Source organism: Mugil cephalus, chromosome 17 (assembly GCF_022458985.1).
Source record: "Mugil cephalus isolate CIBA_MC_2020 chromosome 17, CIBA_Mcephalus_1.1, whole genome shotgun sequence".
NCBI lineage: Eukaryota > Metazoa > Chordata > Actinopteri > Mugiliformes > Mugilidae > Mugil > Mugil cephalus.
The window spans coordinates 2943474-2957830 of record NC_061786.1 but is presented as its reverse complement, the minus strand read 5'-3'; the positions used below and the strand labels follow the sequence as shown (position 1 = coordinate 2957830).

The 14357-nt window shown below is 39.4% G+C and overlaps 1 protein-coding gene across 1 annotated transcript in view; it reads left to right on the top strand.

Moving 5' to 3' along the window:
• Positions 1-14357, top strand: part of kif6 (kinesin family member 6) — a 49158-nt gene that overhangs the window by 30585 nt on the left and 4216 nt on the right. Inside the window, exons 14-18 of the mRNA XM_047611349.1 lie at positions 5900-6002; positions 6754-6809; positions 13226-13276; positions 13957-14044; positions 14190-14325. Coding sequence (XP_047467305.1) covers positions 5900-6002; positions 6754-6809; positions 13226-13276; positions 13957-14044; positions 14190-14325 — 434 coding nt within the window. The remainder of the gene's footprint in view (positions 1-5899; positions 6003-6753; positions 6810-13225; positions 13277-13956; positions 14045-14189; positions 14326-14357) is intronic.

Here is a 14357-nt window from a genome sequence, read left to right as displayed (position 1 = left end):
GCATGACAAATAAAACCAAACCTGTCTGCATGGCTAGATACTGTTTTATTTAATGTAGTAATTTGGGTTAACCACTCATAATGGCTCATTGGTTTCCATTGTCATTTCACAACATGAAGTGGTTTGAACCCTTTCAGAGCCAGCTCTGGCTTTTCTGTGTACAGTTAGCACATGTTTCTTCTCACCCCAAAATGCTTTTAAAAAAGCACATTTTAGTTAAAACTCCTCATGAAAGGTGTTGCACAATGGCTGTCGATTGCTAGTAAATAGAAAAAAATGAGTCTATTCCAGTGAGCCTAATAAAGTACTGTATAAATAAAATAAAATTTAACAGATGTTGACTCCATTGGCTTTCTGAGCAATGATTTTGTTATAAATTAGGTGCTAAGCCTACAGACAGGTGATCTCTCTCAACTGGAATGTGGGCAATTTTTTTGTGGTCGTGCAGATTTTCAGTGTGCCTGTTTTGGGTGCTTGTGGGCCATATCAAATTCTTCATTTCAGGATTTTAGTGCATGGTGAAGAGTCTGCCATCCCAGAACTACTTACATTGCGTTATTTCTACATCAGTGGGATTACATGTATTTAAGGGTTTCCTTTTGGAGGTCACTCAAGTGACCGAATCTAGTCATGTCAGCAAAGCAAAATTAGACAGTACATTAAACCTGTAATTTGTTGCTGATGAAAAACGGATGAGTTTAAAACCTGGAACATGAGGCATAAACCGGGAATGTTGTAATGTAACACTATTCACACATGACTGGGACTTACAACATTTGGGAAAACATCATTTTCATTTATCATCTCACAAAAAATACAGTAAACTGCTGAATACCAAATTTGTTTATATTCTTTCAACACATAATATGTGTTGTCCATCATGTGATTAAATATGCAGAAGGGTAATTACTATGTTTCTTTGTTGCAACTATGTACAGAGACTCTTACATGTGGTACCATTTTTACATATAATATGTATATAATATGCAATATACATATATATGCAAATAATAACAACAACAACAACAACAATAATAATAATAATAATAAAAATGCATTGATGCATGGTTAACACAACGATGCAGAGTGTGTTGCATAGACTTCTTGATTCCCTTTTTTCAATAGCCAATTTTTCTAGTACTTTTTTTTTTTTTTAACTTAAATGTAACAGGAATGTCTGTCAGCCAGTCTAGCTCTTAGCTTTGCTCTTTGCCAGAGGCAGCATATATTTGACTTTTCCTGTCTTAAGTATGATGATAAACCTGAGCCCTCTTAGTCATAGCCACCAAGCACAGGGTCATGAGCCACAAACTCATCAAACTGCACTCCTGCTTATCCTGACCAGGGTCCCTGAAAAAACAAACACACACACACACAAAAAAACAAACAAACACATGTTTGAACTCTACCCAGTCTGGATTAGTAGCCAAATCACTCGTCTATGGACGAAGAGCAGCGTTGTGAGGGATGGTTATAAAATAGTGGTTAAAGAATCACAATTAAATGATGTGATCTGATATGGAGCTAACATGATCATCTGGAGTGTCCCATTACAAGGTTTGTTTTCATCTAGTCCTCCTTTTCTGTGTCTGATTTTATGGGATGTCCATTCAGCTTCCACTTGGTTGACCCATGTGGCATCTGTTTTTATAACATCACACAGTTATGTAGCCTCCTGTGTTTTAGTTGGCCTGCCCTTAACATATTACATATAAACGCACTAAGGCACAACACTGACATGTTGAATGTAAATTATCCTGCTGTTTTAGTATAGAATGAGAGGACACGGGTCATTTCCCCTAGACTCACAAGCAGAGGTGACTGTGAACCTCTGGCTACCACCATGATGCTGAATAGATGTTGCTTAAATTTACTTTTGGCAAGAATCCCCAAAAAGTCACCAATACTGCTTTCAAGTGACATTTTCATTGCTGCTCCCCCAAATACTGAAACAGATAAACTATGGTGGAAAATAGAAACAAGGACAATAACCGCTCCAGTTCTCTTCATGTATAGATTAATCCAGAGATTTATGATTATCCATTTAGTTTCATTCTTTTTTACATCATATTCATTATCACAGTTTCACAGATGAACAGCTATTATGGTGAAGACCTAAATGATTCTATATGTGACTGTAATACGTGTCTTGTGGTTGTCATGTCAGTGTCTTAACTTCAGGGAATTGTCACTTAGTTGTTTAAGTTTTACTGGAAGTGGAAGTCGTTAAAACCGAGATGTAACTATTGTCTAAGCACTATTCTTCTTTTATATCCAGGGACAGATAAATTTAAGGGGTTGTGAGATGATTAATAGGGGAGAAAAGAAGAAAAGAACAAAGTCCTGAAATACAAATGTTTTTAATATTTTCACATTTTTCTTCTTTGATTTTTGGTGAGATTCTGAATTATTGGAATAAAATGATGAATACAATGTGTCCCTTTCAAATGTATTGTGTAAAGTAGCATACAATGGAAATCCTCAAGGAAAATACATGCACCTCAAAATAATGCTTAAGTCGTTAACTACGTGAGTAAATGTACTTTCCACCACTGCTAGTGACTAACCATCCATGTCATCCCTCTGACTGTGTTCTGGTCAGTCTTCTTTGTTCTGGGAACCAGCTGTTAGCAACACTAAATGAGAGGAGCTTTATTCAGAAGGTTGACTCAAACCAGACATTTGCCATAAAAGTAACTAAATGGGATTTAGTGATTACATTCTTTAAAAAAGAAAGAAAGAAAGAATCAGAAAAGGACATTACACATATTAATTAAACTAGTTCAATACATAAAAACGAATTATCTGTATTGACAAAGTGTCATTCTCAAAGGCATCAGTATCAGTTTAAAATTGAACTCCATATCCTGAGGTTCAACCAAATCTTTACTATTGTTTCCACTGAAGTGGGCTGGTGCTATAAGATGGGTCCATGCTTGACCACTATTGCACACCCTGACCCATTGACCCACATAGTGAATGAGTTATTTTGTTTGTACTGGGGAATTTCGACAAAGCCTAATTAATTACGACTGCACTGGGTTTTGTTGTCAGGTCATACTGTAGGTCCTTGAGAAAAATGTAAGACCAATTTCAGCATCGCATTGGAGTCATGAACTGAGATGGTGTTGACAGACGACTTCACTGTGAAACCAGACTATACAATGACTCTATTAGGTCATTTTTTGCCAGCAGTATTGCTACTGTCCACTCTGTTGTGAAAAAGTTGCTAACCCCTCAAAAATTCCCAGGTTCCTGTAAGTCCCTTGCTAGCAGTTACATGTAAACTCTGGAATGTTCAACCGCTTTTCTCACACTTCATGAGAAAACTCTGTCTCTTTCTGCTCTGTTTGCAACCAACATTGTGAGCAGAGCACACTTCCAACTCCATCAGCTGTTAACCAGCAGGGAAAACTTGATGTTGTCCAGAGAGACAACACTTGGCACTTTGGGGAGCACAAGCTTTTAAGAGCACACTGAGCAGTTCCAGGAGCATCAGAAAAGGCACTTCTTCTGCTTATAGTGTTTCTGACTTCTCGGGGCACACCTGGTTCCAATAATATTTTCAAAACGTGCAACATACTGGGGTGTCAAAAATGGTTGACTGTTGCATATTGCATTTCTCTTAAAAAGCCAGAATGTGAAAATTATTAGAGGTGCACTCCATTGACACACTTCTTCTAGCAATACAGTGCAGCATGTGGAGTATCGTATGTTTCACATCTGAAGCTCCTATTTTCCATGACCCACTTGGAGATTCGTAGCTAAACTGTATGTACATTAGATCATTGTTCTTTATGCTGCCCTAATTCAAAACAAATGCACTATGCTCCCCTTCCTCCTGCTCAGTGGGTCACTGAGTGTTTATGGATGTTTTAATTTTCGTTTAATCTGAGGGTTCTGGTGCTTTAGCCACAGCCTCTATGGTTACACTGAAGGTAATTGCTGTCCCCCGAAGATTAACTGTAAATATAATGATGGTGTACTTTCCATGGAAACCATTTGTGCTGATTGAATGCTGTATAATTGATTCTACTCTTTCCATAATACCTACTTCTGTACTGGGTCAGCACAGAATAAATGGACAGTAGGGAGTTTTTTTAGATGATCACGGCCTCAGCAGTAGCATTCTTTACACATTTTCCTTGTAGGACTGGATTTGTGCTGTGTGCGCTGTAGGTGCAAATGCTCAGTGTATTCTTTCTGTGCTTACTATAGTGCAAAAAGATGTTACTAATGTATGTACAAGGTGTTCGTGTTTTGATTCAATCTGCTGATGTCTTGTATTAAGAGGACCAGCTGAAAGGAGACTTGAGACATACAGGGAGATTGAGATCTTAGCGTAAATCCTGCTAGCATGTAATGAGACGCTGATGATCCTAGCAGGCCTTCCACACGTTTCTGTGAGCTCAACAGAAGCCTAAACCAAGTAGAGACACTTCAGTAAATAGGATATTATTTCCTCCTTCAAGAGCTCACTGTAGGATATGTCATCCTCCAACATCCACACAACAGTCATTCTTTTCTTTTGCTGGTGTTTAATTTCTAAAAATTTGTTGAAACAGCAACAATAGTCACGACACATTCCTTCCTGGTAAAATCTCTGTGGTTTGTCAGCACTTTAAGCACGGAAAAGAAAAATTAGGAAACTTGGCCTAACGTCCATGTGATCTCATTGTCCCACAAATTATGTTAGTACAGCATAATATGATGTCATATCATTCTTAGATATTCCTGGAATGTTGCTCTTTAGGAGAGTCGAAAGGAGTGCATTTCCCTTAAGAAACTCTAACACTGATTTGTTGAGGTTGGCTCTTGCAAAATATGTCTGTGAGGTGGCTGCTGGTTTCAATCAGGGCTTTCCAAAAATAAAGAGCTGAAATTCCTAACTGCCCTGTAATTAATCTCACATGGGTTACTGTCCTATGTATATCTTTAGTTAGAATCGATTCGTCACTAATGTCCACACATTTTAGCAAGGGTGGAATTTATCAGAACTGATTGTGAAGTTTTGGATTTGTCAAGGACCAGAAGAATCTTGCAAAATAGTGCTGGTTTGTATGATTAGATTTTGTAACAGCCACGCAAGTACAGTGTTATATACAAAAACCCACAAACATCTCTTATTTCTTAACAGCATAATAACACAAACTGATTATGCCATATGTTGCACAATGTAAAGTTTATGCAAACATATTATTTTACTTTTTTTTGGTAATTGACCTATTTTTACTTGTAATAGCATGAAAAGCACATGTGTCATTAATAATGCTCAACAACATTAATCACAGTTACATTTCATAGGCAGGTCTCCACTAAGGCCCTGGTGTTGTGCAAGCTAGTAGGCCATCATTTTAACTTGAGCAGAGTTTTGACGTGACATGTCAATTTAAAAATCTATAACCGTGTTTGTATTTGAAGCAGATGTATGGAGCTATAGTCAGAACAATGGCATGTCCCAAATCATGTAGGTCCTCATATGTTGGAAGGTGCCAAAGATAAGTGGCGGGAGCACGCTGACATGACCAGAACTGCTGTTTATGTTTGTGTTTATGTTCTCTGTAATCACTGAATGGCAGCCTAATAGTTCTTCAGTTCTGTACGTGGGTGTAGGTGGGAGGTCAGCAACATCAGTGGGGCTCCAGCTCACATCTGGCTGCCAGATTGGATTTGAGTACCTGAGGATGTGGGAACATGTACAGCTCAAGACTGACTGTTCAGATTTGCGCAGCAGGACCTGACACAATTTCCCATAGTTAGTAATAAAAAAAGCAATGTGACAAGCATGCAACCTTGTAAAGAGGGTGGATTTGATTTAGCAAATGCGTTTTAGCACGGACCTGGTGACATTAGCGGTGCACGACAGAATAAGTTTCAATGATGGATTGTATCTCCTCAGCTCCAAGGCTGTCAATGGGAAAACAAGAGGCCTTTGAGACCTTTGTAAGGGACCATGAGGACCACCTGACCATCGAAGACAACAAGAGCATACTCAAACAGAGGTTGGTGACTAGTTCCATCTCTATTTCTTGTAATGTCCATATGCTAATTTTGTACATTTTTTGCTTATATAATTTTATATTATATTATGCATATATTATTTTTTTTTTAAACTTTTTATTAATCTTATTTTATGTTTTACTTGTGGTTCTCAAGACTCATTTTATGTGCAGCTAAGCTACTATGAATTTCTCAAGTTAACAACTTGTTACATTTTATACATTTACAACCTGATTGTTTAATTTCACGCAGGCTATTTCAATATGATCAGTTTTTACAGTGCTGCTTGGTGTTTAGCACTCACTCAGTGGTGATAAATTACAGAGGGAACAGTTTTGTTTTGAAACCCCTCTTATAACTCACACCCAAAAGTGCTCTACTCATGCATATACATTGCATCCTTTTGTCCGTCACAATCATGCCCATGTGTCTATTTGTGTCTAAGAAACAATGCCATTCAAAATGTTTGCATTATTTGTCAAACGACAACTGAAAATAGAAGTGGGAGTTAAAGCATAATGGCTACATAAATGGTCAATTTAAGGTGTTCCATTATTGTTAGGGTTATCAGCACATGCTAAAAATAAAATATCTAACCCGTTGTATACTTGTATACAACATTTTATTTAAAATTCTCTATTAGCAGCGTACATAAAAAGAAAACAGTCTCAATTTGCCATGCTTTTGGACGTTTTTCCATACACTATTTATTGAAACATCATGGTCCTTTAACACCTGGATTCTTTTGAACAGATCAGCAGAAGCCAGGAGACTTGGAGAGCAACTGAATGAAGCCAGAAACAGAATCAGTAAGTTGTCTGAACAGATGGAAGCTGACTTCCAGAGATCGCTTCACACTTGGAAACACCTCAGTTCTATAGTTTGCTGTCATGTTTCACTCTTGTTTGCTATTGTCCTAACGTCAGCCTCCCTATAAAATGTTAATGAATAGTTGTTGTGAGGGTTTTGTGTAAATATCTCAGCACATTCCTGAATGGTTCCAAGAGGCGTTCTGATTTCCATCTACCTAGTTTTCCAACATGTACTTTTTACAGGTCTGTCTCAAGCTGTTTTATGACAACTCAGTAAGCACATCCCCGTGTTCTCCTGGATAATCCCTGACAGGTAGCCTTGCTGCACCAAAATGAGTCCTGGCCTTAACTTGGGACAATACTGAGAGATTCTAGCCTGGAAACCTGGTCTGGGGTTGCTCTGTCAAAGATCAGCCGGACCAGTCAAATCACTTGGGCTTTAAGCAGTGATGGACTTAACAATAACGTACTCATACACGTCATCTAAGTGCAGTGGAGTTGTATTTGTTTACAACAAAATGGGCCTGATTGGTTTTATGGCTATCCAATAGCATTTATAGGCTTGTTTTTTTTTTGTTGCTTTATTAGTTAAAACATCCCATAATGAAATCCAAATCATGTATTCCCAGACTCATATTCTGACAAGGACTGAGTTTTGCTATGATACCAAATGGAGAAACTGTGGTTGGAGCATAGATTCCTGGATGTGCTATGATGTGTATGACGCAATTGATAGTTCATTAATCTATTTAGTTTTATATTTTGTAAGATGCAAAAGATCCTTCAAATTGCCTTGTTAGCAAGGAGTTCATATTGCTTTGAAGTTCAGTAACATGTCATAATCCATTGCTTTTCACAGAAACATCAGTGTCACCAGTGGCAATAAGTTTAAATGATTATGTCTTGTTGCTAGAATTTTCCAGTAAACTCAGAGCAGTTAAAGATGTGTTATAAGGGCTGTATCTGGTTTGCATTTACTATCACAAGCTACATTTATGAATTTCCCTGGCCCGCGTGTGTCTGTGGCTCATTTCACATGCCACTGAAATGGATAGGCTTCCACCAGTGCCAGGCATCTCTGCTGCCTCAGATCACGCTTGGTGGTTTGGTAGCATTCGCCTGTTAGCCTAATACATGCCAGCATACACTTATCACCGTTGGAATTTAATTTTTTTATTTTTTCGGCATTTACTCCACAAGGTGCTGACGCCGCTGTGTATGTCATATATCACATCAGAAATCAGCAAAGACAGCATGTAGAATATTAAATCTTCAAATGTGTTCTGCAGACATCAGCACTGTGTGGCCCACACCACGTGCATAAAATGAAAAAGAACTGGATTTTGACAATTTTAACATTTTTTTATTTGAGGTTTAGCAACTAAATTCCTCGTCGTATTCAAATTTGGAAGCATTCCCCAAAAACATCTTGACGCTGTCAAATGTTATTACACTGTTAGGTAGCTGCATTCTTCAAGGATGAGAGAGTGTTTTTAGTGGAAGGTGCTTGCCTTTTCTGGCTGGAAAGTAGTACTATAATGTTTAGTTCAGTGTGTTTCCTTGCCATCTTGGAAGTCCTGCTTGGAAATTTTACACCACCTGTGTCTCATGGTAAATGTAGAACATGGAAACAGTCAGCATGCCTCGCTTTTTCTGATGGATGTACCCAGCATGAGGGTCAGTAGCAGGGGAGAGGTGGTAGTTCAAGGAACCTTCAGTGTCAAAACATTTGCCCGGTTTACACTATTGTTCTTGGCCACTGCATATGGCTTTGGAATCCAGTCCCACAAGAGAAGTATACGTTCTGAGATCTTTGGTCCAAGAAGTGCAAGGATATATATTTATTCAGAGGGATCAGTGATGCACATCTTCTGTAGTATGAAAGGTGTAGGGCAGCTTGAAATAAGCACTATCTCATTGCTCTGCCAGATCTTGGGGGGATTTATGAAGCACAGTCTTAGGTGGAGCATCTGGTATCTGCTTTGGTATCCCAGTTTCATCCCCCACTAACCTTTGCTGAATTGACCCAAAGATTTTGAGACGGATTGCAATAGAAAGTTTCAATTGTATGTCATCACCAAGAAGATTGTTCCAAAGCCTTGAGAAAGAACACTGCAGGATGAATCTTCATGCGTTTCTTTGAAACCCTGAGCTAGATTTTACATGGCTGTTGCTATGATTTATTTGTGGTGCTATCAGCTGCTCATTAAAATGGTTTATGTAATGTCCTTGCTTAGCTTATGGCCTCAGTCAACACTGTCATGAACGCAGTCATCCAATAAAAACAGAGAATGTTTAGTAAAGCTTTCTGTTCAGTGTTAACAACCTCTGTATCCTTTATTTTTATATGCAGCACTTGTAGTGGTTTTTTATTAGTCTCAGTATTTATTATGAACCTGGAACCTTTTATGTTTTTGATGATGTACAGTATTAATTCTTCTTATGCACATATTGACACCCGCTCAGATGATGAGAGGCTGGATTGCATGTGTGATGCTTGAACTTTGAGCTCACTCTGGTATTTATGCGGCGTATCACATTTAATCTCCCGGCCACAAAAATGACCAGATATTTATTGAGGTTTGTAGCTTGAAACTGGTCCTTAAAGTCGACGGCACGTCTCCTGATGGTGTGGGGGGGAACCCTGTGTGGTTTGGAAGAGGTTGTGTTGTCAAGCCAGTCTCGCCCTGAAAGAAGGATAGGAGCACTGAAGTGATATTAAGTATAGTGGTAAGCACACCGCCCGCTACTATTACTCGACACGTATGCAAATTATTTCTTGTCTGTTTCAGTTTGATGCATTGCTAAATGTGTAGCTGTTTTTGGAGCTTCAACAGTTTGTCCTGACCTAAAGTGTTTGACTCTTCAAACATACATTATAGTTTAGTTGTAATCACTTCAGCTGTGGCTCAGTATGTAGAGCGGGTATGTGCTACATGCTGAAGTTTCCTTGAGCAAGACACTGAACTTGCTCCCAGTGCATGGCACTGGTATGTGCTTGTGTGAGCAAATGGGTAGATGTTTACCAGTAGGTAGAAAATGTTATATAAAAGGAAGACCATTTACCATTCGGGGGATAAAATCAATCACCTAGACATGCAGACTGCTGCTACAAACATTTGTGAGAGAACGGGTCGCTCTCAGGAGCTCAGTGAATTCCAGCGTGGTACTGTGATAGGAGTACAACTGCACGGCGAGTCCAGTCCTCGCTACTAAATATTCCACAGTCAAACCCAACACCTTTGGGAGGAATTAGACGAAATAGAAGACACAACAGAGCGGGTTCAGTGGATGCTGAGGCACATAGTGCACAGAGGTCACCAACTTTCTGCAGAGTCAGTGGCTACAGACCTCCAAACTTTATGTGGTCTTCAGATTAGCTATTAGAGAACCTTCACATTATTATTAGAGAGCTTCATGGAATGGGCTTCCATGGCCGAGATGCTGCATCCAAGCTAAACATCACCAAGTTACAATACAAAGCATCAGATGCAGTGGTGTAAAGCACGCCACCACTGGACTCTAGAACAGAGACGGTCTCTGGAGCGACGGATAAAGCTTCTCCATCTGGCAATCTGATGGACCAATCTGGGTTTGGTGGTTGTCAGGAGAACGATACTTGTCTGACTACATTGTGCCAAGTGTGAAATTGGAGGGGGGATTATGGTGCAGGGTTATTTTTCAGGAGCTGCAAATGGTGGGCTGATCATTGTAATAGGACGTATGTATTTAATCAGGTGCAGTTCAGTCTCTCAGGTATGCAGGTATTTATCACAATCTGGTCTTCACAACACATGTTTGTGAAATTGTATGATGGCACAAAGGAGCTTCCTGAGGGCATCATAAAAGAAAAGTTGTTGTTGCTCAACAGTGCAGAAAAGGATACAAAACCATCTCTAAAGAGTTTGGAATCAACAAATCCACAGTCAAGTTTAAATGCAAAAAATTTAGAAACAAAAGTGGCGCTGTACATACAGTATCTCTCTGAGATAGATATGGTTTTAGTATTCTGTAGTTTAGTTTCCATCAGCAGCAGCAATATTTTTGAACCATGTTTAAGATTGCTTGGGCAGAATATTCCCTAAAAGGTAAGTCTGCTTCGTGCAGCAGGGCCCTGACAAATTAGATAGTCATCATGTGTAAATGATTGGTATGGAACCTCTAGCGAGTGAAGATGATTGTTATTTGTTTCTTAAAGCATTTACTAAGCATCACTAATGTCTGTGATCACAGCTGCAGCTATGAAGCTGTGATTGTGGATCTGGATAATGACAGTGTATTTATCATTGAATCTGTGATGCTATGCATATGTCTGTCTTATAACTACATTTCACTGCCCGACAATGTAAATTCAAGCATTTGAATCCACAGAGATTTTATTACATGCAACAGATCAGTTCAAGAGAACTGGTACTCCAATACAACACTCTGTACGACTACAATGAAAGGTCAGATATGACTACTGTCAAAGTCACTGGTGCAGTGTGGGTCAGTCAGGCTTGTGGTGGTCTGTGAGAGAGCTAGGTGAACTTGCTCCTCTAGCTTTTTGTCTAACTGCTCAGTAGCTGTTACAGACTTGTGTTCTGGGCAGCCATAGCTGAGGATGTGCTACATCATGCTTTTGCTACAACCGGTGGTGGTCTTCAATATAAGACAAAAGATTTACACGGAGGTAGTGCAGAAAACTACCGCCCTATATCCCACATTTCGGCACAATTGCTTGGTCTTAGATTTATGAAGAAGCTTCACTACATGCAAGACAGCATGTAGATGGTGTTTGCTCCATTGCTCTCCATGTTGGCTTCCAGGGCTCCTTACACTTTGTCATCCTGTCATCATGGCATCCTCATAGCATAAATATTTTTTAATCCCCTCATGTTATTATGAAAGAAGACTCTACATCAATTAGTTGTGGGTCATGTTTGAGAGAGTTGTGTCAGTTACAGAAGACTCATGCTGTCTACCTGACCACAATGTGAAGCCACAGGGTGTCTCAGTTCATTTACATTCTCAGCTACCCAAACACATGCTATGTGAGAAGTCCACAAACCCTACTTCATACTCCAGAGGCATTTGGAAAAACACTGTCATCATGGGCACAATATGTCCATGTGTGTCATTTATACCGTTTCACATCATCCATTCACGTCTCCACCGTCTACCCAAACCCCAAAAAGTGGTCCACATTGAAAAGTGTTTTAAAGAGATGAGCCGGTTGCATGGACACTTTGCAAAAAAGTAAAATAACATTAAGCATTTTGTTGGCCTAATAGCATGATTCCCTAAATCATTTTTGACTAACTGTTAGAATGTCAATACAAATACCAATGTGCTCTTTTTGCTGCTGTACAAAACACCCGTTTTTGGTGCAATCTAATACTTTATCTGGATTTGTCATCTTGGAAGCAGCGACCTCAGCTTTTAAGTTGGTGATAGGATCATATTACTGAAAGAACAGCCACACAGCCCACCTGTATGAGACCCAGGGGATTGTAATGGAAACTCACCACAAAACATACCGACATTCAGTGTCCATTTCATCCTTCTTTTCTGGCACATAATTACACTGGTCATTTATTGCATTCATCTTTGAGCTCAGTGTAAAATGATCTGCTTTTGACACCTATTGATGCCTTGGGCATTCCAACACAATCTTGTGTGAGTTAGAAATGGCCTGAAAAATAACCCACATGATATATTTTAGTCCATTTACTTTACAAGTGGCCTTTGCCCACTACTCAAGCATTTCATTGCCAATTCCATGGGTTCTGTAGTAATTAACTACTTCAATTAATGAACACTGAGTAAACAGAAGAGCAGACCTAAATTGCTTACCCATATGCTAACCCAGTATTAGTGCCACAGGAGGGCCAGTGACCCAAACGATCCTGGGTTCATAAGAGTTCATTCAGAGGGCTGTGAAAGCATAAAACTCAGCAGTATGTCCTGACTTAATACAATGTTCTGAAAAATAAACTAGTATGACCTTTATTCTGCATCTTAGAAATGTTTAATGTGAATGTGTGATCACACTGAAAGGCTGTTGAGTGGTTTGAATCTTGACCTGTGGTTATTTTAATGTGGCACACCCTCGAGGATAGTTTCTTGTTGCTCTAGGGTCTAGATATCTCCTTTCATTGTGTATTTTGTATATAGCTCCAGCTTTGGATATTTTGTCTATAGATCGACGTGTGTTAGAAGTCTGTTAAGCTTTTTGACCAAACCGAGTACAGGTAGCATGTGTGACTTGTTTGAAAATATGAACTACAAATGTCACCACACAAAGACAGAGGGCTGAAGGAGTTAGATTGTTTCCAGATTTTTCTGGAGCAGTGTGTCATAAGTACAGTATAACAGGATGGACTTATATGTATTTCTTTTGAGGTTTTAAGGTTTGTTTCTTTCTCTTTCAGCTGAGTTGAAGAAGCAGTTAGAGATGCGGAGGAGACAGAGAGCTGCTCATGGTAAGATCAAGCTGACGAAGGATATTCTCACAATAAAACTTTCAGCATGTGTTTGTGGAAGAACAGCATCATTTCCCTCTGCCCACATGCATCACTTATATCTCCACATGTTGCCTGTTTGTTGAACTGAAAATTCAAATTCAGGCAGCTGACTCCTCAAGTGTCTTTTTGATTCTGAACTCCTCTCAGAATGAGGTGGTAAACACTGAACACATGGTGGGAGTTCTTGTACTGTACTGTATGTGCATCAGTGGCCACTTCAAAGCTTTTTCAGTCGGCCTCAGTGACTGAAAGCTCAGTGACCATAGACTGGGCGGCACAACCCTTAGACCCCTTAATTTACTCTTTTCTGACTGTTTTGATCAGTGCCATAAATCCTTTGATGAGGAAATCTGGTTGTAAAGCACACAAACATCTCCCTCCAATCAGGCGCCAAAGGCTTTTGTTGTTATTTTGAGTCCCGCATCAGAGAGCCCTTCCCACAGCCTGGCTTCTATTATCCACTTCCAAAAGTTTAAACTCTTCTTTGAAGGAAATATACTGACATGTACAGGCACTTACTAGTTTCTGAGCATACAACAACAGATATACAACTTAATTTCTGACTGTGAATTTGCAAGCTATGTCCGTGTTGCTATCTTTAAACGACCTTTCCTCTTGCCTGTCCAATTGTACTGTAGGTGTCATGGGGAATGACACAGATGTTGAAGAAGAGTTTGACCCAGTGGAAGAAAACTTGCTCAAAAACATTGAGCAGGAAAAAATGTTGTAAGTTACAGTGCACTTTTATGAATTACCATACCAAATGTTTTCATAGTTTTTTTCCAAGCTCCTGCTTGGATTGATTGGACACAGCAGATGCTGTCTAACACGGACCAAAGATGAATTTGGTGCTGCTAATATCTCCTGTCAGTTACAAGAGCACCATTGGCCGACTAAAAGCACTGAGGACAGAGATTGAACATCTGCAGCTGTTGTTGGAAAAAGCAAAGGTCAAGCTCCAGAAGGACTTCCTTAAGTGGTGGAGCCAAGAGGCCTCCAGTTTGCAGGTGACTGACTTTACCTTTCTCTCTCTGTGTGA